General features: G+C 59.5%; 5 protein-coding genes across 5 annotated transcripts; 1 reads left to right on the top strand and 4 right to left on the bottom strand.

The window, feature by feature from the left end:
- Window positions 1-1,447: 1,447 nt before the first annotated feature.
- Window positions 1,448-6,818, bottom strand: BXZ73DRAFT_78744 (uncharacterized protein; the record flags this gene model as incomplete). Its single annotated transcript, XM_048022927.1, has 14 exons — window positions 1,448-1,749; window positions 1,806-1,987; window positions 2,039-2,315; window positions 2,367-2,657; window positions 2,715-2,969; window positions 3,024-3,188; window positions 3,245-3,350; window positions 3,404-3,640; window positions 4,266-5,096; window positions 5,147-5,285; window positions 5,339-5,469; window positions 5,521-5,682; window positions 5,812-5,922; window positions 6,186-6,818. The coding sequence occupies 14 exons, from the start codon at window positions 6,816-6,818 to the stop codon at window positions 1,448-1,450; spliced, it is 3,822 nt and encodes a 1,273-aa protein (XP_047876428.1).
- Window positions 6,819-7,342: 524 nt separating this feature from the next.
- BXZ73DRAFT_78743 (uncharacterized protein) lies at window positions 7,343-8,301 on the bottom strand (the record flags this gene model as incomplete). Its single annotated transcript, XM_048022926.1, has 5 exons — window positions 7,343-7,518; window positions 7,555-7,908; window positions 7,940-7,962; window positions 7,994-8,168; window positions 8,223-8,301. 5 exons carry the CDS (start codon window positions 8,299-8,301, stop codon window positions 7,343-7,345), a joined length of 807 nt encoding a protein of 268 aa, XP_047876427.1.
- Window positions 8,302-10,031: 1,730 nt separating this feature from the next.
- On the bottom strand, window positions 10,032-12,332 carry BXZ73DRAFT_78742 (uncharacterized protein; the record flags this gene model as incomplete). The annotated part of the gene is made up of 6 exons (XM_048022925.1): window positions 10,032-10,379; window positions 10,499-10,741; window positions 10,925-11,018; window positions 11,103-11,178; window positions 11,227-11,253; window positions 11,429-12,332. The coding sequence occupies 6 exons, from the start codon at window positions 12,330-12,332 to the stop codon at window positions 10,032-10,034; spliced, it is 1,692 nt and encodes a 563-aa protein (XP_047876426.1).
- A 298-nt stretch (window positions 12,333-12,630) lies between these two features.
- On the top strand, window positions 12,631-13,942 carry BXZ73DRAFT_49247 (Gti1/Pac2 family-domain-containing protein; the record flags this gene model as incomplete). The annotated part of the gene is made up of 6 exons (XM_048020214.1): window positions 12,631-12,694; window positions 12,756-12,905; window positions 12,973-13,009; window positions 13,077-13,166; window positions 13,221-13,383; window positions 13,442-13,942. 6 exons carry the CDS (start codon window positions 12,631-12,633, stop codon window positions 13,940-13,942), a joined length of 1,005 nt encoding a protein of 334 aa, XP_047876425.1.
- Window positions 13,943-17,601: 3,659 nt separating this feature from the next.
- On the bottom strand, window positions 17,602-21,957 carry BXZ73DRAFT_49259 (DNA mismatch repair protein MutL; the record flags this gene model as incomplete). Its single annotated transcript, XM_048020217.1, has 10 exons — window positions 17,602-17,775; window positions 17,871-18,016; window positions 18,082-18,251; window positions 18,308-19,947; window positions 20,002-20,081; window positions 20,135-20,337; window positions 20,391-20,554; window positions 20,606-21,009; window positions 21,653-21,739; window positions 21,792-21,957. 10 exons carry the CDS (start codon window positions 21,955-21,957, stop codon window positions 17,602-17,604), a joined length of 3,234 nt encoding a protein of 1,077 aa, XP_047876424.1.
- Between the last annotated feature and the right edge of the window lie 455 nt (window positions 21,958-22,412).

The following is a 22,412-nucleotide window of genomic DNA, read 5'->3' as shown; positions in this document are numbered from 1 at the left end:
ACTGTTGATGAGCTCGTGACGCCGCCTGCGCGCAGCATCGTCCGCGGCATCCAGGTCAACGGCGCGGATTGTCTCTTGCTTGGAGGTACGTCCACCCGGCCCTTTGTTCTTTCCGCCCCTGTTTCTGCTCCGTGGGCCCATGATAGTGACTCCATCCGATACTCGGTTGCTGCCAGACTGCGAGAAGGACATGGTGGTAGCTCAGTCAGTCTTTCGATCCCTCTAGTGATAGTATTATAACGTGCAATCTAGCGTGATCGCCATCAAAAGGAGGCGTTGAGTCTGAGGCGCCGGCGCCGGCAGCCTCGCGCTGATGGCGCGGACCTCGCGCTGATGGCGCGGGCCTCGCGCGCTGCATCAACCGTTGCCGCGGTGCCTGTCCACGCGGCGCCCGCGCCATCAGAGTTCTGCCCGCCGCCCAGGCGTTGAGTATGCTGACATAAGGTCCCGCCCTCCCCATATGCGGGGGCGGCGGGCAGTGGCGGGGGGCAGTGGGCGGTGGAGGCATCACAGAGCACGGCTCAGAAGGGCGAGTTATGTATATAGATGCGCATTAGTAATACAAGTACATACAAAAAAGAACGGCGTGAATCGGGGGAGGGGAACAGGAGGGAGAGCGCGAACAGCGAGCTCGTCGTCGGGGACGGCGAGCAGGGGGGAGAGGGCGGCCATCAAAGGCGGGCGGCACGGCGGAAGGCGGTGACCAGGCGGCCATCAGGGGGCACGGCGCGGGATCCGTTCACGTGCATCGGAGAAGCGCGGAGGAGGGCTGGGCCGGGCCCTCGGGGACGTCGGGGAAGGGGGGCGGGGGACTTGGGCATGCGCCCCGTTCTAATGTTTCCCAACAAGGTATCTTGATCGTTTTCCGTAGAGGCTCTACGGTTTGCAGGCTTAGAGCCGTTCGCAGTTACCGGAAAGGGAATCACCCCGGGGGGGTGATCACAGATCAATTGATTGTGATAACGTGAGGTACAGGTGACTCGAATATAGGCCTGATGAGACTGCATAAAGTCGAAAGGTCTCTGGAGGGGAAACCCCCAGATCTTGCCACTTTTCGAGTGCACTCTCCTCATCCGTAGCCGCAACGCTCCTCCACTCGCTCCGCTCGCTACGTCGCTCGCGTCTACTCCCCCGCAAACCACCGCACACATTACACCCTAGTACACTTCACCATGTGTGCAATGGTTCGCGCCCTTTTGAGTGGGCACTAGTTCTACCCCTCATGAAGTTCTTACCCTCCGGACCTTAAAAAAGGCCTCTCTTATGCTACAAAACATTGGGCATACAAGAAAACAACATGCACGGTCTCGAGCATGATGCAGTGGTGTAGAAGACAACAAGATGTGGTATGTACGTCATGGGTAACCAGATGGTGTGGATTTCGTCTAGAATGCTATCCAAAGGCTGTCCGTGTCAACGCCGGTGAGATTAAATAAAGCGCACCAGGCTACTGCGATGTCGGCTCGAGCGAGTCTGGCTTGAAACGCAGCCGAGCGAGGAGCACACTTGACCACCCGCCGTTGTTGCCGTACGTCGATATCTTGGGCGTGTACTGGTGTGTGACCTGGGGCTCGTCATCGTAGCGCGGGCCACCGCCCAGGAAGGAGGCCGTGAGATCAGACGAGAACCTAAATTCGCCCCACGGCTGGCCGGTGCGCATCGCCGAGAAGACATTGAACTCGACTTGGCTGTCGGGGTGGTCATGGCTCACAAAGAGCGCGTAGTCCTGCGCCTCGAGAGTGCCAATGACTACGAGAGGTCGTCGGCTCACATCGTCGGATGATGAAATTGAGATGGTGACGCACCAAGGTGCAAGTCCTCTTTTGAGATGTGATGCTCCGCGCCGTACAGCTTGAGGATGTCGTCGACGTTGGCCTTAAGCCATTTCTTTGGCGTCGCGAGGTCGTCAATGTACCGATACACTGTCGACTCCGTGAACAGATGCGCAGCCTTGTGCCCAGCGCGCAGCGGAGTCGCGTAACGACGACTATCGACGCGGTCAGCCAACGTGTAAAACCTGAGCGACGCGAACACTCACGAATACTTGGCTTCCCCAGCGCGCGTGCGCGTGCTTGTCAGCCACGACTGGATGAGGTCCATCCCGCGCTGCGCGACGTTCCGCTTGTCCTGGCGTTGACTGCCAAGGTTGACGCGCCCATACCCGTACAGCGACGGCATGTCGCGGGCGAGCCCACCCGCGGTCTTCATCGGCTCGAACGCGTTGAACAAAGTGATGAACTCTCCGCCGGTAGCTTTGCTATGGTATCCAACTGCCCCAATGGCTATTTGCCCAGGTGACCATAGTGGCAGCGTGACTGAGAGGGAAGGTCAGCAAACGCTAAGTAATGAAGCGACAGACGACTCACGAGACGGATGGAACTCGTGCTGCAGCAGCATCCGGTAACGCCGTTCATCGCGCACGTTCTGCGCTAGCTCGTCGGGCGGCGGCGGCGAAAGGTGTCGCGGGTACTCTATCCGTTCAAACTGGCTGTCGTGCAGCGACGAGGACGCGCGGCTGCTGCTCCGGCTCGGATCCTGATCGACGCGCTCCCCGTGGCCGTCACGCGACATCTCGGAAGACATCTCGGTGGCGGTCATGAACGAGACGTCCGTTGACGGTGCGGACCCAACCTCGACAAAGGATGCAGTGGTGTCAGCTGCAAAGCCAAAACACCGTCAGCGGGGCACCGCGCAACCACAGAAATACAACATACGCGGAAGAAGCGGAAGAGGGATCGGGTGCATGTCAGGCGATTTGCGCGTCTTGAGGTGCTCCAACTCTGTCGGGCGTGGCGCGGGCGACTCCTTCAAGTCCAATCCGTAGACAGAGCGCAGCTGCTGTACTTGTTTGTCCACCTTCTCGAACGACGGGCGGAGACCCGAGTCGCGATGCCAGCAGAGACCGAGGATCTCAGATAGCTGGGACGACCACACGCGGAGCAGGGGGAGCTCGGGGCGCATATTCTCATCTGCACAACATCACGTAAACATAGTGGAAATGGCACAAGGATATGCGGACTTACGAAGGACAAAGTACCGTACAGCGTCGTCATCCGCCATCGACCAAGGTAGCGCGCCCTTGGTAAGGAGTTCGACACAGGTGATCGCGAACGCATACAAGTCCACCGCCTGCGTAAGTCCACTCAGGCCTGCCATGAGCTCCGGCGCCTGCCATCGCAGAGTCCCATCTGCGAAAGAGTCTGCGTCAGCGGTGGACACGCCGCGGAAACCCACCGATACTCACGAGGGAGGGGCAACCCGCTGACCCGGTACGCCTCTGTCTTCATTTCACTCTGGCCAAAGTCCGAGATGACACAGTGATGGCGGTCATTCACGAGGACGTTCGCGGCCTAGTCGCTCGATCCGTCAGCTCACATGTCACAGAAGCGAAGGTTTTACGCACCTTCAGATCGCCGTGCAAGACGCCCTTCGCGTGCAAGTACGTCATGCCCTTCGCAATCTCGTGGATCATCTTCAGTAGATCCACGCCATCGAGGGACGAAAGGCCCTTGAGGTACGTGACTAGACTGCCATGCTTCAGGTAGGGGCTGACAAAGAACCAGGGCGGATCACTCGATGCCGACGAAGCACCCAGCAGCTCAAGAACGTTGGGGTGCTGCAGCGTCTTCCATATCGCGATCTGCCGATTGAATTCAAGAGGCGAGGTGGACATTGGACGGAAGGCGAGTGCACATCGAGGACGTTCACAAGAGTCCCCGACGGAAGTGCCAGTCGAAGTGGGAGCGAAGGTGCCGGTGAGTGCATTGAAGTAGCATGGAGAGCGATGAAAAGGGGAAAAGAAGTGGTCAGAAATCCGTACTGCGCCAAGATGACGGACACAAACGACTGGGAGACGAACATGAGCACAAGACGATAGACCCCGGGCATCCATTCACGACGCCACCATGCTGATCGTGCGGGGTCGAGGGAAAAGGAAACGCGGGGAGAAGCTCAGACCATGGCGCCCGCACCCGCGGGACACTGGGTAAAGAATATATCGCACGCCGGCCGTCAGCCGGGTCACCGGTGATCTAATGCAGCATTCTTGCCGGTGACCCAGTTCCGGATGGCAGTGAGTCACCAGAATTGCAACCGGTGTCAAGCAGACGACGCACACGCCAGAAGCCCGACCGATATTCCGATGAATAAGATGGCCAAGGTACCGATGGCGCGACCGTCGCCCGATCGAAGATCGCGCCCCCGTGCACCCCCCGTGGCCCACACCGGCCCATGGAGCGACACAACGACCAGACAAACGTACGCACCTCGTGGACAAACAGTTGCTTCGGCGTCGTCGGCGCGAGGACCTTGATCGCCACAACGCGGTCCCTCCACGTGCCTCGGTACACGTCCGAGAAGAAGCCCATGCCGATCTTCTGTTCACGCTCGACCTCATAGCGCGTGATCGTCCAGCTGGGGAGTGTCGCCTCGCCGTGCCCGCTGAACCGCCTGAGAGCGTCGATCCCGGTCTCAATGAACTCCCGGTCGAGTGTGTCGCGCGGTGCGCCCCGCGAACTCTTGGTGTGCGAAGAGTTCGTCGCGTGGCTTGAATCGCTGTGGACGGTCGCGGAGCGCGTGAGACCGCCGGTCTTCTGTTGCGCTTGCACTTGAATCTCGGTCTGCACCTCGGCGACGGCTGCGGAAGGAGTAGAGACGACAACGGGGATGTCACCATCCACCGAATTCTCGCGCTCGACCTCCGCCTCCAGCGCGCGCTGCAGCGTCTTGATCGCCTCCGGCATCTCGTCGCGCCCGACCTGCAAAATGCGGATCATCTCAAGGTCATTGTTGGCCTGGAGCGCAGTGCGCATGAGCTGTCGCAGGTCGGCGGTGTCGTATACCGAATCGCGTTCGTTCTGCCTCGAGGTGATAGCTTGCAGCTGGGCGATGACGTGGGAGTGAGAATGCGTGGCATCCTCGAGATGGATGTCGGCGATCTCGCCGGGTTCGGAGGTAAGCATGAGGACATTCGGGCTGGAGGAGATCGAGGGACTGGGATGAGAGGAGTGCATTGAGTCGAGGAGGGCCGCGGTGTCGGCCTGACGTTGTTTCTCGGCGGCGAGGACCTGCTTGAGAATCCGGATCTGGATTGAAGTCTGCACCGGAGTTCAGTATTCGCGGTTCCGGGGTTGAAGGAAAAACTGACGTTGAACATCGTGAGCGCGTCCGTGATGCTGTTGTGACACCCTGACAGACTGCGCGCGATCTCATCCCGCTGGAGATAGCGCTTGATGAAAGGTCGACGGGCCTGCTTGAAGAGGAAGCGGTGAACCTCTTTGTACGACCTGCCCGAATAGCGTCAGCAGAAGCGCATACAGAAGCCACGCGCGGGACTCACTCGACCAGGCGGTTCAATGGCGGGCGCAGTTCGATGCTGACGTCATCTCCAGCGTCCGAGATTTCCTCTCGGATCGAGATGAGGACCGTCGCGCATCGTTCGGTGAGACGGAGACAAGCGAGGCGGTTTATCTACGCGAAAGTCAGCCCACGAAGACGGTGAACATGTCAAACTACACTCACGTCAACCATCTGAAGGGCGTCCCAGATTCCGAGCAGCGTGCGCGCCGCCTCTTCGAGCCCCGGGATCGGCGCGAAGCGGAGCAAGTCCGTGCTCAACTCCAGCAGCTCGTGTCCTATCTCTTCAGCCCAGCCTAAGACGTTGACGAGTGCCTCCGCGACGTGCTGGAACAAGACGTCAGTCAGTATGCATAATCCGGTAACAGTATGGCAGTCATTTGAGCAGCGCATATAGCGACCCTAACGCCGCATGCAACCACTTCAAATTCAAAATTCCGCGCCCGCGCGACGCACGGACCGGTGCGCAAAAACTTCACAGGTCGACGCTGCCTCTTCGAATTCTATCCGAGTCTGCGCGGATGAAAACCAGAGAGACTCGCAGCCCAGGAAGCCCACAAGGGGACGCTACCATGCGTACCGAACGGCCAGCGGTTCGTGCGATGTCACCCGCGCCCCCACGCGCGGGCCGAAGCCGTAGAAGATGGTAACGCGAACAAGCCGTGCGATGGCGACAGAGAACAACGCATAAGCGTCCTCTTGTTGCGCTCCGACGGGGGCAAACGGACGTGGGTAGACGTGGCGAAGGACGACGCGCGCTGCGCGACGCAATGCGGGGTTGCAGGGGGAGTGGAGACGCAGAGCGCGTTGAACGCCGTAAGAGTGCTCACCTCGCGCGTGCGCAAGTAGCCCTCGCTCTGCTCAGCGGGCACGACCTGCTTCTTTCCCTCGCGCCACGGCCTGAGCGAGATCTCCCTGGAGGTCCACCAGCTCGTCGACTCTCCGTGCGGCGGCGTCTCGGCTCCTCCACGCGTTCCTTTGAGTGGTTGCCAGAAAGCGGAGATGTCGCGGATGGGGCTCTTGGAGCGCCCTCTACTTGTGTGGGCATCGGAGGACGCGCGCGAACGCGAGCGGAAGTCCGCCGACGCGAGTCCGAGGGTGGTCGTTGAGGAGGAGAGCGACGGAGGGACTGGGTTCGAGACGACGCGGGTGATGGAGCCGGGGATCGATGGAGGTCGGATCGTCGAGACCGAGCCTCCGCGCGAGCGCACGGACGTGGTCGATTGGGATGGGACCGTTGCCGCTGGGGCGGAGCGAGCAGATGCGGGGGAGGGTGTGTGTGCGGGAAGGACAGGGGATCCTTTGTGGGGAAATGGGGCAGAAGGGTTGAGAGGCGATGAGATCCTGGCGGTAGAAGAGGACGAGTTCGAGTCCGAGGACGATTGGAAGCGGGAGGAGGGAGGATTGGCTGCGCTCTTGTTGAGAGGGTTCGCTTGTGGGCCGGAAGGCTTGCTAGAAGACATGTTGACAACTGAAGAGGAGAGGAAAGGAAAGGAAAGGAAAGTTGAGGGCCGTGGAAGGCAAAAACGGGACTAGCGCGAGTCCGCCAGAGCCAGCGCAAGTTCGCCAGTGCTATATATCCTCGCCGGCTACTGAAGCAGGGGAGCAGAGGACGAGCAGCGACTATATGCGGTCCTCGGAGGGCGGGGATGCCGTCCGCCGGGGCTGGACGGTGCGTGGAAGGGATCTGATGAGAACAAAAGGCGCAGCTCGAGTTTGGCGGCGTGCTCGAGAGATCGCGGCCCCAGATGGTGAGGAAGGAGGGCAAGGAGCACGCAGTGGGCGACCTTGCCCAACGACCGCCTCTCTCTCCCTGGGGCCCGCGCGCTTCCCACGCCACTACAGCGTCCCAGCTTCGCGCCCTCTCCGCCTCGTGCTACCAGACACAGGTGCACCGACGGCCGGCTCAAGCCTTCCATTCTCGCGCTAGTTCTTTTATTGGTCGCCGCGGTGTTCTCTCAATTCACGAGTCTGTACTATCATTTGTCTATCTGACCCTCCCTACGTGTGGCAACGGTCGTACTACGTCGCTATACCACTGATGCCATGCTATACACTGGCGGCGGTGTTCAAGTTGCTCCCAGCTTTCGGCCGCCAGCATGTCTCGTCGCGATCGCGCCACGATCAAGAGTAGTGCAATACGCGTTAGTTGCCGGTGTCTAGCTTTAGAACACCGGACAGGGGCTACTTACTACTTACCTGGGGTCGCCCCAGCCGGATATTCGCCGTCTGCACGGCGGGTGCGGAATGCAAGGACCATACGCCTGTCTTGCCCCAGACATGTCCCTACGGCCGGAAGCATCTCCATTACCGGAGTCGGCTGCTCTGTCGGTACGCACGCGGTGGTCTTCTCTGGGCATGTTTCGCGTGCTGGGAAGCTGCATTTGTACTGGGACAGGTTGCAAGCCAATGTGAGGCCTGCGGCCGGACCACGCTTTAAAATTGGTCCGGCGTGGCAACCGTGAAGAGCGTTCCAGTATATCCACAATTCCACAGATGCTGACAACGCGGATAAAATCTGCGATGTACGCGTAAGTCGAGTCTGCCCAAAGTCTACCAGTAAATCGGAATTGATCCAACGCACTGTGGTCGCTCTTCTCAGACCTTCTGTGCAGGCCAGTGTTCCGCCCATTTTCACGATTCATCCACGTCCGGTGCGGGTTTCACGGATGTCCAGAGGAACGTCCCCTGGAGTCGGAGCAACTTGAACGCAGGAGGCGGACCAAGTTCGAGCAAATCCAGCTGGCAGTCCATCAACTCGCGCTCCACGTTGAAGAAGTGCAAATATCCGAGCGTCGAGTCCGACGACGCAGCTGTGAGAGAGCCGATAAGAATGAGACAAGGAGTATCATTTTGTGCAGACGCACTATGTCGACAAATGCGTTCTCGCCGTACGGGCGCTCGTGCGAGAAGTGCGCGTCCGCCGTCGATCTGAAGGGCGGTCATCGTAAGCTCGGCGCGGCGCGGAAGGCAGGAGACACAGGCTGCTGGTATATCCGTTCGCCGTCTCTGCCCTGGCAGCGAATAATGATAAGCGTCCAAAGCTCGAGAGGGTTTCTAGCTGTCATATCGCAGTCGCGGACGAGGCGGACTGGGTGAAAAACCTGCAAGGATAAACGCCGTAATTAAACTTCGAGCCGCCCAATCGCGTGTACCAGAGTCCAGTGAAACTCGAGAATCAAAAGTCGAGACTGCAATGCCGAAAGGTCAATATATACAGCCTAATGCCTCGGCTCTGTCGTGGGATGTTCCAAAGCTCCAATAAATTCCGAGTAAGCCGTACGCGTTTGAACATGTTGAATTGAGAAACAGGGGTATCCTTCTCCCACCCCGCGAGGAAATAAATCCGTGCGAATTCGAGCGTACGGAACGTCCGCTCTGCGTCGTCCGAGAAGCCAGACATTTTTTATCAGGATGATTTTGCCATTCATTTCGAGTCGAGCTGTTCTCCCAAAAGACTAGGCGCATGAGTCGTCCAGGCCTGCCGATCGAGGCGGGCGTTGAGTATCAGAGAGACGTAAATATAAACGCCCGCGGTGGCTGCTGGATGGGGGCAGCCAAAGGAGTGCAAACAGACGCACGTGGGCGGAACGCCGAAGGCTCGAGGCCGCCACGGTGAGTCGTTCTCACCACCACACGAGGCTGAGACAAAACATCAAGTAGCAGTTCGTGCCCACTCTATCTTTCGCTCGGCTATGGGAATGACTCCCTGTCTTCCTCTAGAGGACGCTCTTCTTCGCAGGCCACTTTCACCCGCTCAATCCGGGCTGAGACGGGTCCCTGACGCGTGCAGACCGTCGAATTTCGAATCGACCGCCAAGGGTGATGCAAATAGCTCCGGCTCGAGGCGTGCGCACTGAAAAGCATATTATCGATGTACGTATGACGCTCTCCACCCGCTACGCTGGCAGCGGGCCGCTCGCGCACACGTGCTCCCGTTGCCTTCAACGGTTCAACCCGCGCCGGCGACGGCGACGCTAACGCAGTTGCCCCAAATAGCCCTGCACCCTGGCACCCTTTCTACCTCCTCGGGTATGTCACGAACAAGGACGGATGCATGTCCAATCTTCTTTCAGCTAGCCTTCCTCCCAAGCTCGCATGTTGGTAAGCAGCGTGAGAGCGATGGTCGTCCAAAATTGTTCGTCAATCCGCCGTTCCCCTCCTCCCTCCCAAACTGAACTGTATCGTGCAGATATCTCCTATTTGTGGCCAGACTCTCCAGAGCGTTCCAAGTCTCTTTGCTGGACATGCATCCCGAGTGACAACGGTGCGTTCCCCTGCGGCACCCCGGCGATGAGCGCATGGCGATTCAAGCATATTTTCAAAGATTTGCTGCTCTTTCTTACCGTTGAGCACCTTCGAGGCTCTACCATCCTTCGATTAAATACCGCCTTCTCCTTTACTCCGCGACACAACGCAACGCTCATCGCATAGCGAAATGAACAGTGGAAATGAAGTCAAGAAGTTTGCGCAAAGCCGTCCATGCCACACCCACCTCCTTATCGCTCTCATCGCTAGCAGAAAGCTGAAGTGAACTTCATTGTTCCGTAACGCGGTAAATGCGGCTTCCTACTTTTGCTTCCAACACATCTGACTCCACGCCACTTGCACGCCACGGTCCAATAGAGCGGTATGGAAAACGTATCTTCGTCCCCTCCAATTCGACTCCGTTGGTTTCACTTTCGCACTGCACGTTGGAGACAAGACCTTTCGCTTCCACCGACGGCTGCGGTGCTCCTCTTCACCCTTGACGCGTTTGCGACCGCGCCTGAGAGCCCGCTACCACGCTCTAGAATCGCTCGCCGGCGGATGCGGTTTCTCACTGTGCGCGTGCCGTGGGAAGCCCACCTCCGAGACGACGGTTGATAGACTTGCACAGGGTCGCGTGTCCACAGCGGCAATGTGGCTCGGGCCACGCGGATGGCCAGTTTGTCGCTCGAGGGCCTGCCGTGCCCCTCGCCTCGGGAGCTGGGCCCCTCCTCCCCTGCGCGCGGCGCGGCGCAGCCCCTGCGTCTTCCACCCCTCTGGAAGGCGCGCTCGCCTGGGCTTCAAACTTAGAGGCACCTGACCGCCTCGGCGCGAGAACTTCTCAGGAGGGGAGTCTGCTCCCGGGGCGGGCAGCCGCTAGAGGAGGCCCCAGTACCCCGTCGCCATCCCGCCTGCTCTCTGCGCCCACATCTAGGATCTGTCGGCCTCGGTGCAAGTGGAATTTCCGGCTGCTCTTTCCGTACCTCGTACTCCGTACACGCCCACCAATCACCCACCCGCGCTCTCCCGACCCGCCTCGACAGCGCAGCCGTCCTGTAACGGGTAGATGCTGTTGAAGACGCCGCATGAAAGACCCTGTCACCATACGCCCGACGACTTGGCCTTCACATGCGTCAGACTTCAGTCGCCGAAGCAGAGTTTACGATATCTCCCCTCGCCTTCGCTACCAGCCACGGATGTGAATGACGAACCATCAGGCCCGCGCCGTGACGGAGCTCGTGGTGCACGTCGGATAAGACGCAAAGATGTATGGAGGTGTCCATACTCATCAGGTGAGCGAGCCCGTACCGTGGATGCGTACCTCCCTCTCATCATCTCCGACCGATCTGTACGCCCGTGCGCCCGAGAAGACGGTGGCTTTGGCTCGGAAACTCGTCCCGCCAGGGCGAAATTTCCTTCAACTCGAACGGCTCGGGGTTACACTACACTACCGCCGGCTGGTTTTCCTCCCCGCTGCTCGCTCTCACCGCTACGCCCACGGGCCGTGTGCCCAGTCACTGGTCAACCACCCCGCACCGCTGCCGCCGACGTTCAAGCCCTCACAGGACATGGCCTCTGATTTACATAATCGCTAGCGGGGGAACAGGTGGGCGTCAACTTTACTTTCCTCGACACGCAGTCGCTCACAACCTAAATAAGCGTCGATTGAATTGCGCCTAAACCGACCCAGGCGTACACACCTGCCAACGTCCCCGTCGTCGCCGGGGACGAACTCACTGCATGGACGGCGCCGCGACCCCTGACGCATCTTCTCCGCGGGGCGAATAGGTTAGCGTTCACCGAATGCGAGCTCGTGCCAACGTACCACCCCAAGGCACTTCATGCGGGAGAACCTCGCTCACCACCGTTCTCGACGTTCTTTCTCCCCACCCCTCACCCCCGCTGTCACCACCGCGCCGTCCGGCCTTAGCAATCGGCTCACCATCCCCGCGCTCCAGTCGTGGCGTGCGCCCCGACCCCGCGGCCCCCTCAGATATCGGCCCCTCTCTTCTCCCCAGCGACACGCACAGTGACGAAGAACCTACGTGACACGCCACTGTTACGTCTTGCGCCCGCCGCGCGATCTCCCCCGTGGCCATCATCGCGCTTCGATGAATACAATTCACTTGTCGAAACCACCCGCGGCCCGTCGCACGGCGCGGCACGCAGTTGGGTCCGGGTCCCGATTGGCGCAGCGCGTTGCCTCTCGTGCGACCCATGCGGCAGGCTGGCGAGAGGGGCACGTCTCTCCGCGGCGGCCCAAGGCGCGGGATGGGTCCCCGCGCGTATCCAATGGAGAAACCACGGATCCCGAAGGCATCCGGCAGGGGAGCGGCGCGCGGCCCGCCCTCAGGCCTCACCGCCGCCGGAGACGTAATGAGGATCGGACGAGGCAACAGCGAGCGAGCGGTGCGCAGAAGGATGTCCACGGACGGACGTGCTGGAGCCGACGGCGCGCAGAAGATCAGATGGGCTCTCGCCCCGGGCGCATGGGAACGCGTGGGCGCGCTCGCACACGGTGCACCATGTCGAGAGTCGACGAGCGCAGGCCCGGGCTTGGCTGTCCCCGCCCGAGCTTGGTTGGCTTTAAGGTTATGAGTGCGCCCCGTGCATGCTGTATTTGGCCTAGAGGAGAAGGCTGCAGAATGCGGGTCGTGGCACCTGCCCCGATGTGCGCGCCGAGCCCACATCGAATCTGATCTAAACGCCGACGGCGACGCGGATCGCATGGGCAGCGCGGGTGCAAGACGTCAGCCGGCGCGGACGGACTGGCTGCGGCCGGGGGATGTAGTTCTCGCGTTCCTGGGGTCCTCGGCGGGGAGAGGCTTGGTGGGTATTCAATTCCGATCTCCTTCGCGTTCTTGTCTAATAGCCATATCGAGCTTCCAGAGCTTCTGCCTCTCTGCAATTTCCCGTTTCGGCTCCTGTGGAACGGACGAAGTCTTCGGATTCGCCGCGGCCTATAAAGTTGCGCGTCCGATGGAGTTCACGTACCAGCCTCGCCTCGCCCCCGCGCACACATCCGCCATGACCTCCCACCACGCCGCACACCCGTCTGACAACCCCGGACATGCCACACACCCCGCGCTGCGTGAGTGAGGCCGCACGCCCCGTCTCCTAGCCGCTGCTCACGTTGCGGTTTTTTTTCGCAGATTTGCGCGACGCAAGGGACGCGCACGTCGTCTTCGAGGCTGTCCGGCTCGGCATCCTGCCATTGATCACTCGGCGGCTCACCGCAACCGAGCGTGAGCAACTGGCGTCTGGAAACGTCTATGTGTGGGAAGAGGCGGAGCACAAGCAAGGTGAGTGCATGTCGTGCGGGTGTGCGTGAGCTCTGTTGACCCACGCTTGATATTGCGTGTTATTGAGTAGGTGGGCTGGAACGTTGGACTGACGGAAGGCGGTGGTACGTGTTCACTATCTTCCTGTCCATGCTTACTGCACTGACTCACCACCATCGACGTCGTCCGCAGGTCGCAGAGCCGCATGCGCGGCGACTACCTGTTCTACGAGGAGAAGATTGAGACGACGCCCGAAGAAAAGGAGGCTAAGGCCGCGCGGCGGTAGGCCTCCACGCCCATGTCACACGCCTTTCTCACGCCTGACATATATACTAGAGCTCGCAGAACGCTCGACCCATTCGCGGCGCCTCCCGCCCCCATCCGGCGCCAGGACCGGCCGTCGAAGCCTGACGGACTGACAAAACAGACATACTCGACACACGTCCACACCCACCCCGGCGAGCTTCCGCGCAAGTGGCACATCGTCGCCTACTTCTCGGTGCGTACACTGGTATGGAAGGCATCGCTTAGAGCTCATCTCAAACTCCGATTCACAGGGCGACGACTACACCCGCCTGCCTGTCGTCGAAAACTACGAGTACCTCCGTAATATCCGGGCGCCCGAGGGGATCTTCACGTCCGCAAAGGGCAATATCGCTCGATTCGGGCGCGTCCTAGAAGATTCCGACGGACTCGAGACTCCGACCGCGGCGGGAGGGGAGTACCCAGACTGGGCTCCTGCTCCATGGGCCCTCTCTTCGTCTTCGCTGGCGCGTGGGCACCCCACCGAACGACCCATGTCTTCTTCGTCATCGTCGTCGTCTTCCGCCACCGCGATTCGCCACTCTTACCAGTATCCTGTCCCCTCATCACACCACAGAGCCCAGAGCCCGTCGCTGAACACGCTTCCGAGGCTGTCGACGGTGGTACCCGTCGGGCCGCTCACTCCTCCGGCGTCTCCAATGTACCCCACCAGCCCCGGCGGAGTACCAGGTAACTACAAGCCGAGGACGGGCGAGGACCGTCGTGCCATTGGGAGCTTCCGACTGGCGCTATGACGAAGTACTCGGCCATGGTTCTCGGGAAAGCGGTGGGATAGTCCGGTTGTTGTACGATATGAGCACTAAGAATCGCTTAATTTTCGGCTAAGCGGACAGCTGTAATTCCTTACTCTTTGGCCTTATTTGTACTTTTCCTATGACATCTGAGCTTCTGGGTGTACTCGTGTGCGTCGCGCGGTCTCATATCTCAATTCCGTTGAGCGGTAATATGTCGCAGAGTTCTCGGAGTTGGCGCTCTCACTACCCGGGTATATGTAAGATAATCACTGCAGGAAGAGACCTCAGCCGTAAACCGACTTCCTGACCCCACGCGCCTGCCCAAGGCTATGATCGACCCGAAACTGAGTTTTAGTGTTCCAAGTGGCAGCCTCAGCATTTTCGCCCCCATTTCAAAGTATTCGGGGACGGCGCTCCGTTCACATTCAGAGTTCGGACTTTGCGGCGGTGTTCTCCAAGGGTGTCGCGATCCGTCAATTGCGCCCGACAGGCCTAGGGGGTCTATAGTACTAGTCAATTAGTTCCTGGGCCAGGCGAGATACTGTACCTTTCCAAACAATTCGACAGGCCTGGTGACGACACCAAATTTCAAGATACCGTTTTAAACAGATCGCGCCTTTTGACCCTTCCTTAGAGCTTGCGCTCACGACGGCGGCCCCGCCTGTTCGACTTGGTGACGTGTGACTCAGGCCGACAAGCACCCAAATTTCGCACACCGTGTTATTGAGCTGCCCTTCAGGGCGTTCTCAGCCCGACAGGCATGGGTAAGCCGCCCCGACAATCGTCCGATTCTGGCAGGTCAGCTTCATCCGAAGGCAGGGGTCCTTGTATAAAGCAGCCGATGTGAGACTCGCAAGCCGACGCCCGACAGTACCGGCACCCGGGTCCCGCTCCGGTTTAACGAGCGGCGGAGGCTTCTGCCAGCTGGAGGTGCGGTGCCTAGGCCGGTCATTGTGTGCGGCTAGAAGAGGAGTTCAGCATGCGATGGGTTGGCAAAGTTCCAGCCGCGCTTCGCGGAAGGCCTGGGGCTGGGGGCGCTTCCCCCGCGGCGCGTCAGGCTGACGCCACGTGGCAGTGCATTGCCTCCGACGCGGCTCGACTGCCGCGCACATCCGCCCACGACAATGTGAGGAGACCGCTCCAAGAGTGATGAAGAACCGACCGTGTTCAAAACATGTAGCATCATGGCAATAACTGTACGAGGATTTTTGCACCGACAAAACACCGCTACTATCAAGTTTCGGCCAAGTGAACCTTGAAACTGTTGCCGCCTGTAAGCCATTTGCGACTTCTCGATGTAGTCGCACACTGATACTCTGTATCTTATTCGCTGATAGAAGTCACCCTGTTTCTAAAAATTCCGCAGACTTAGAACTTTGTGCTCGTTCTGAGTCAACAAGCACACAATGGCTAGCATTCAAACGTGAGTGAGTGGTCACTAGTACGCTGTCGACAACGATATTCGAATGTTATCGAGCTCTTTTTTGCTGCAACCCATGCGAATGGTTCTTCACTTCGGAATACGCTTTCCGTGTGCGTTTTTTTCCACAAATCTGGTCAATACATTCTGAAAACATCCTTGGTTCCGACAGCTTTGCTTTGACGGCGCTCAGATCTCGCAACCTCGATCACACCGGTCTTCGTCGACTGTGATCTACATGTAGGAACGGCGGTGAATACATCGCTTACATGCTTCATGTTGCCTCGTTGAAAGGTTCACCACATCGATTTCTTCCGCTCTTTAACCTCGGTTCGCTCACAAACTGGAACTTCGTTTCCCAAGCATTGGGTGATTCCCCGACTCCATCTCAGATTAGTCGGGTAACTGTGTCATTTTATTCCACGCCCACAGGAGACATGTGAGCGTCCCGATTTTCGCACAACCACTACATGCTGAGTTCTCTATACTTCCATGCATGCTCACATCCCCGACAAACATGGACTGATCATTCCAGTGGTCATCTTTACGTCTGTATGATCTCGCTGCCTTTACAGAGACTGCTAGGATCTCGAAACTCGATCGAAAAGACGCACGACGCGATTTTGGTGTGGGCGAACGCGCTGGATCAATTGGCAAGTCAGCTTCTCCCGCCACATGACATGGTATTGATCCCGTCCCATCGCAAGGTGCCCACGCTCGAAGCAGCGTGAGAGTGGCGTATCGTGCTATGCTACCGCTATTCTCCCGCTCAGCAAGAATACATCTCATCCCCACCGCACTGGGATGTCCTTTCCTTTTTGTTCCGACGTCTGGCACATTCTCTGGCGCAAAACATCCTACCACGTCCATCTTACGTCTTCCAAGCCAAAGAGCACTTCGTATCTGCGGCTACTCTCGTACACGTAGTTCCTCTACGACGATGCAATGACGACCCTGTGTCGTAGCAATCTATACATACAGTTGTGCTACATGTGTCGAGCTCAGCTCTGTATCGAGTGACTGTCGAGCACCCACTTGAGCCTTCCCATGACGTGGCCTCTCTGCTGGGCATGTTTTCGTTGAGGGAAGGGTGTGTTGCTTCATTTGGGAGGTCATGCCGTGTTCCGCCGGTCGCATGTACTGCTCCCGTAAAGCCGCGCCTATCGATAGGGCGTGTCAAGCAATCTACCCCTGCGACGAAGACAATGAGGGGCTTTTCTGGACGATGTCGGCCCATCCACCGCTAAATCGTTTGCACCGTTTACCAATCTTTCGGTGTTTGGATGACCCTGCCCTTGTTTTTTGTTGCGCAATTCTGCCCGCACTATGGTATTCGCCACGAGGGTTATTCTTGGACTTCACAGGTAATGCAGTAATTCCCGCGGTGTCAAGCAAGCACATGTGGCTCGAAGTTCGGCAGACAGACTTACCACAGAACGGGAGGACGGGACCGCCGACGTCGTTCCGGTTTCCCGTCGGGCGGCCCTGATGGCTCGAAATAAAACGCCAAGTCGTCCAAGAGCTTCTCCTCGTCTTTACGTCTTCTCGCCTGCGTCGTATTGCACAGTGCGCCAAAAACAAGGCTTCTCCGAGGTACGGCAGCTGTCCGCCTCTGATATCCAAGGCTTAGTGATGGTGCGCGTTCAGCATCCTCCGAGGTACCCACGACCGCCCCGGATTAGCGTCCCTGTGTGCATGGACTGGTGACCTGCACACTTCAGTGGCTGCTCGCTCCCAGTCCTGGACTGCTGCTGTTACGATACATGCACGTGTGCGAGGGCGTAGCGCGTGGAGCAACATAACCTCGCAAGCATCCTACTTGCCTGTAAAGGGAAGACGTTAAGCAACGACGCGTGGAAGGAACTGCCGGCACGGTCAATTGAGTGCATCTCAGAATCAGAATCTAGAAGCCCCGCCCGCGCGCGAGAAATAATCGCGCACACCCCCAGACGATCTGCCGAATGGGCTGAGACTGAGACCCGCGCGGTCACGCAGGTGTCGGCCGTGCGCTACCGCGGGGAGCGCGGCGCGCAACTCGCACGTCGCATATCGGTCCCCGCACCGACGCCACGAGAAGGCCGCGACACGAGCGGCCAAGCAGTCCGGGAAGCTCGGGCGCGTGCACACGCACACGCGAGGCAAGGCGCATTCAAACCTAGATAGAGCAATGTAGATACAGGCCTGCGCGACGCGCATGGTCCGCGCCGGCGGGCTTCGGCACACATAGAGCGCCCCACGCTCAAGCGTCCGAAGCGGCGGCGAGGGTACGGCCGAATGCTGCCCAGTCGACTGTCCGTCCCGACGGCGCACGACGATCCCATCCAAGGCCGCGTATGTCCGAGAGGTGACGCATCGTGGGTCGGCCATGGGGACAGTGCCACGGCTGGTCCATCGTGCCCATGTGCTGGACGACCTGGGGAGCATAGTGGTCAATATTGAATGCAGAATGCGTGGAGCGGCAGAGGTCTCGCGGCGCGCAAGGACGAAGGGCGTGAAGAGGATACGCACGGACGTCATCTGTCGCCGACTAAGCGCGGTCCCAATCATTACGCTCTTCCTGCAGGCACGCATGGCGAACATGGCGCGGGCTTTGGAGCACCGGACCATCTGCCCTGCGGGGCGATCGTGCATGAGGTGGAGCAGTTCTTCGAGATCTACACCGCCCAAAGCGGACGTGAGTGAGCGCCGCAGCCGGGGACGAGCGAAGCTCTGCGCGCACCTTTCATGTCAAACGTTGTCCCTTTACTCATCGGCTGCGCAGTCAAGTGCATGCGCTGTCCTGCGGGGCGGTCTTCGGAGACATCGAGCTCGAATCCGTTCTGCCGGAGCACGTCGATGTTCTCAAGCGCCACGACCTCGTCGGCTGCCGTGAGCTCCAGCACCTGAGGGCTGTGCATACCTCGGTTGTCAGCGTGTACAAACCCACCACGAGAGAGATAACGCACGCGAAGAGCTTCTGCGAGTCGATCTTAGTCGTCCTCTGCAAGGTCTCGAAGTTGTACTTCTCGTCCGCCGCGTGCTGGTCGACGATAAAGAGGTCGTCCATACCCACATCTGTGGCAGAGGAATCGTCGTCCGGGGTGCGAGGCTTGCGCCGGCGGACGATGACGAACCCCAGATTAAACTGGCCTGCGATCTCCATCTCCGCAAAGTCCGCCTTGTCGATCACCCGCGACAGTGTCTGCGTCGCCTCGTCGTCGTCGGCCACAGGCCCAGCTGCACCACCTTCACCGTCCCCGTCCGCAGCGGTAGCCATACCCCCATAAGCGGCGTCGGCAAGTCGCGCCTGGAGTGTGTTCCACAAGTCCACGACCCGCGCCGCGTTGAACGTGAGGGTCATATCCTGGCGATCGTCGGTGCGCACGACTTCGTCATCAATGCCTGAGAACGCTGGGCGGGGGTGGTTCTGCGTGATGTTGGAGTGCGTGGGCCGCACGTTCTCGTCCGCCTCGTTCTCTGAATGGGTGACGATATCCTCCGCGCCCGGGGGCCCGTCCTGCTCCATCGGCTCATCGAACTCGCTTGGCTCCGTATCCGGGGGTTCCCCCACGATGTCCTCTAGGGGCTCGGAACCGACGTCGTCGTCTTCCGGGGACAGTCCCAGGGACTGCGGTTCTTCGTGAGGACTTTCTGCTTCCTGGCCTCGCGTATCTTCTTCCTCTGTGTGCTCCTCGCCCGCCTCCTCCTCCTCCTCCTCCCCCTCCTCCATCTCCACGTCCTCCACGCGCGGCTGACTCCCCAGCGCCGCGTAGTCCCTTAACGTGGATCGTAGACCCAGCCGTGCTTCCCTCCCCCCCTCTCCACCCAGCTTCGTCTTTTTCCGCGGGCGCTCCGCAACCAGTTCATCTGACCGCCTCCGCAGGCTCCACGACGTTCCCATGGTGCTCAGGACCATCTGCTCGCCTCCAGCGCCGGATACCTGCGCAGAACGGGCGACAGCAGGGCGCCGCACAGCAGGTACGGGCTCGTCGTCAAGGTCACTGTCCCGGGACAGAGGACGCATCGTGCCAGATTTGGGGGTGGGAGCAGGCAGAGTCGCCTTCTTCGCCGCTGGGACGACCGATGTTGGACGGCTCTTGCCCCTCGTCTTCGTCTTCGCCCCGACCGGCGCTTCATCCTCCTCAGTCTCTTCGTCCGCCTCCGCCGGCCCTCGAAGAGAGTTTTTGTCGCTGCAGCCCCGCAGATCGCCCGGACCCTCCTCGGGGCCGCCTACCCCGTTCTCGGCAGACTCAAGCTCGCTGTTTCTCCGGACAGAGACGCCCCCGACCCCGACCCCGCCCCTGACGCTAGAAGCCCGACCGGTCGTAGACGTCTCCTCCGCTTCCGATAGAAGCAAAGTGGGTTCACCGAAAGCGATCGAGGCCTCCTCGTCTTCTTCCTTGACATGGGGCCCTGCTGGGCGCGCGGGGGATGAGGCTGGGGGATCGGTGGTGTCGACTGGGAGGAAGAGCGGGGTCTTGTCGGTCGGCGCTTGTGTCTGCGAGGTGGGCTCGGGTTTGCGGGGGGCCTGTGTAATTGGCAGGGCCTGCGACGCGCTGACATCGAAGGTGGCTCGCGCGAGTGCGTACGTCTCCTCGAGGGTATTCTGCAGGTGGGTTCGTCAGCGAACCGCACGGGTATATAAAAAGTGCGCGCATACCTTAAGCGCCTGAACGAGGTTGTTCTCGCTGTGAAGCAGGATGGTGCGCTTGTCTGGGCTGACGTTGATGTCCAACGAGTCTGCCGGAGTTCCGTCAGCCGCGGATGCTTCTGCAGGGAATGAAGAGACGCACTGGCCGGCAAGATAAAGTCCGCGATGACGAACGGGGACTGCGTGGCATTGAAGGTGCGATAGACTTCGTTGAAGGCCTTCTGGACCTTCGACGGCGCGCATGGCCGTCCGTTGACGAAGAAGAACTGCCGGTCCGTCCCTGTCCGCCCACTTCCGACGACGAACTTCGAGATCAAGCCGCGCACGTGGACTTGGTTGGCGTTCCTGCGCGGTGGCGAGATATAAATCTCTCCTTCACAGGAAGAAGTGGGACTTACTCTTCGTCTGCCGACTTCCCCAGCCTCCGCAACATCGCGGCCTCGGGCTCGACATCGAAGGTGAGATTAAGATCAACGAGGCTCTCGAGAGTCTTCGGGCCCCAGATCGAAGACACGCTTGCGCGCCTCGAGGCGCTCCCGTCGGTCCGCAGCTGCGCGCTCTTCTTCCTGTCCGCATCGCGGTCAATGTCGCGCTTGGCAAGAGACCGGTCGACGACATACCCATTCACAGTGTTCGTCACCGTCAGCCGCACTCCCGCATTCTCCTTCGCGCATGGCACCAGCGCATACGAGTGCAACAGCGCAAGCGCCTTCGCGTACTCCCGCTTCGCGTTCCTCTCCAGCTCCTTCCTCCGCACTGGCAGAGGCTTGAACAGGCCTGCGACGACGACGGTGGTCCCGCGCTGGCGCGCCGCTCGGCCTTTCTTGTCCTTGAGCTTGCCTGAACGCTCGAACTCGAGCACGGTGCCGACGGGCACGTCTGCCGCGGTCGCGGTCGTGACGGATACGGCGTCTGCGAGGGCGCAAAGGGAGGAGAGGGCCTCGCCGCGAAAACCGAAGGTGGCGACACTTTCGAGGTCGGTGAAGGAGGCGAGCTTGGAGGTGTGGTGCTTGAGTGCTGTCGGCGGGTGAATCAGAAACCATTTTTTGTGCACGAAGGGAAATTCACATTCAGAACGAGCAGGGAACGTTCGTAGTGGCGAGACCACTGTGCAGGGTGGTCTCAAAGAGTCACCATTTTGGTGTTCATCCACCGTCTCTTACGCTTTCCCCTCGTTCACACCGGCGGATGGGCAGGCGCGCACATACAGTGTCGCTATGACTCAGAGCGTACGCCCAACCAAAGCACTGGTACTGTCCATGACGAGAGGCCAGCAGAAAAGCATTGAACTGTGTTCAAATTGCGACAGCTGTGCGAGTGTAGAAGATGGGAAGGTCCTGGTCAAGTCAAACAAGCTCCACGCCTTCCCCTCCCGGTGCCAACATGCTCTTTGGGTACTCTCATGGCGGCACAGCTTAGCGTCCGTGAGGGAATCTAGAGAACATGTAGGCAACAGGGGCCGAGTTGGGACCAGAGCAAGTCCTATCACAGAGATGCTCATGCTGAGACAGGAACCACAACAAGACCTGGTATAAACCAGTAAGTTCGCCATGCTTCGTCTGTCGTGCCGTGTACAGTCTCGAATTCCCGCAAGCTCCTCGAGGACAACTGCACAGATACCGAACTGCACTGCTCGCTAGGAGGAACAATAGAGACTCACCAATGGATTCGTGGTCATCTGAGCGGATTCCACTACCGTTATCTATGACTTCAAACGAATCCAGGCCGTATTCTTTGAAACGGACCTCTGGAAACTGTGGCCTCAGCGCTGTTCAGTCGCGCGAGGGAACAGTGCATACCGATACTTGTGGCCCCCGCATCAAGACTGTTCTCCACAAGCTCCTTCACCGCCGTTTGAATATCGACGACAACCTGTCCAGAAGTAATCTTGTGGATGGAGCCGCCGTCGAGAGCCTTGATGGCCTGCTGGGCATCGTTCGACGGGGCTTGGTCGTCTCCAGACATGGTCGCAGGATGCGGATTAGACGTTCACGTGTGACTGGGTAGGTGTGTGTTCTGAAGACTTGTACGAAGCATGAGGCAGGCCAGAAAGGGTGCAAGAATGTATATAAAAGGTGAGGGAAGGGAACGGCAGAGGAATCGCGCGCTCACCGCGGCAGGTTACGGCATCTGCACGCGTCCGCGTGACTCACGCGACGCGTCCGTGACGGAACCGCAGCGCGTCTGTCACGTGTAGGCCGTGACAGCAATCACCGACGGACAGGTCAATTACGACGCCCGGGCTCGGGATGCTGCACAAGGGCGAAAGATCCAGAATAGTGGTTCATATGGATGAACGGCGACTCTGTATGCTGAGATGCGAGATCTGCCATAAATATGCATGTCGAAGCTGCTTCAGGTTATTCTCGGACGGACGAGGTCTTCAAAATGATAAAAAATGCAACCAAACGCAACACTGT

Source organism: Epithele typhae (assembly GCF_022376455.1).
Source record: "Epithele typhae strain CBS 203.58 chromosome Unknown BXZ73scaffold_35, whole genome shotgun sequence".
NCBI lineage: Eukaryota > Fungi > Basidiomycota > Agaricomycetes > Polyporales > Epitheliaceae > Epithele > Epithele typhae.
This window is presented reverse-complemented; position numbering and strand designations above follow the sequence as displayed.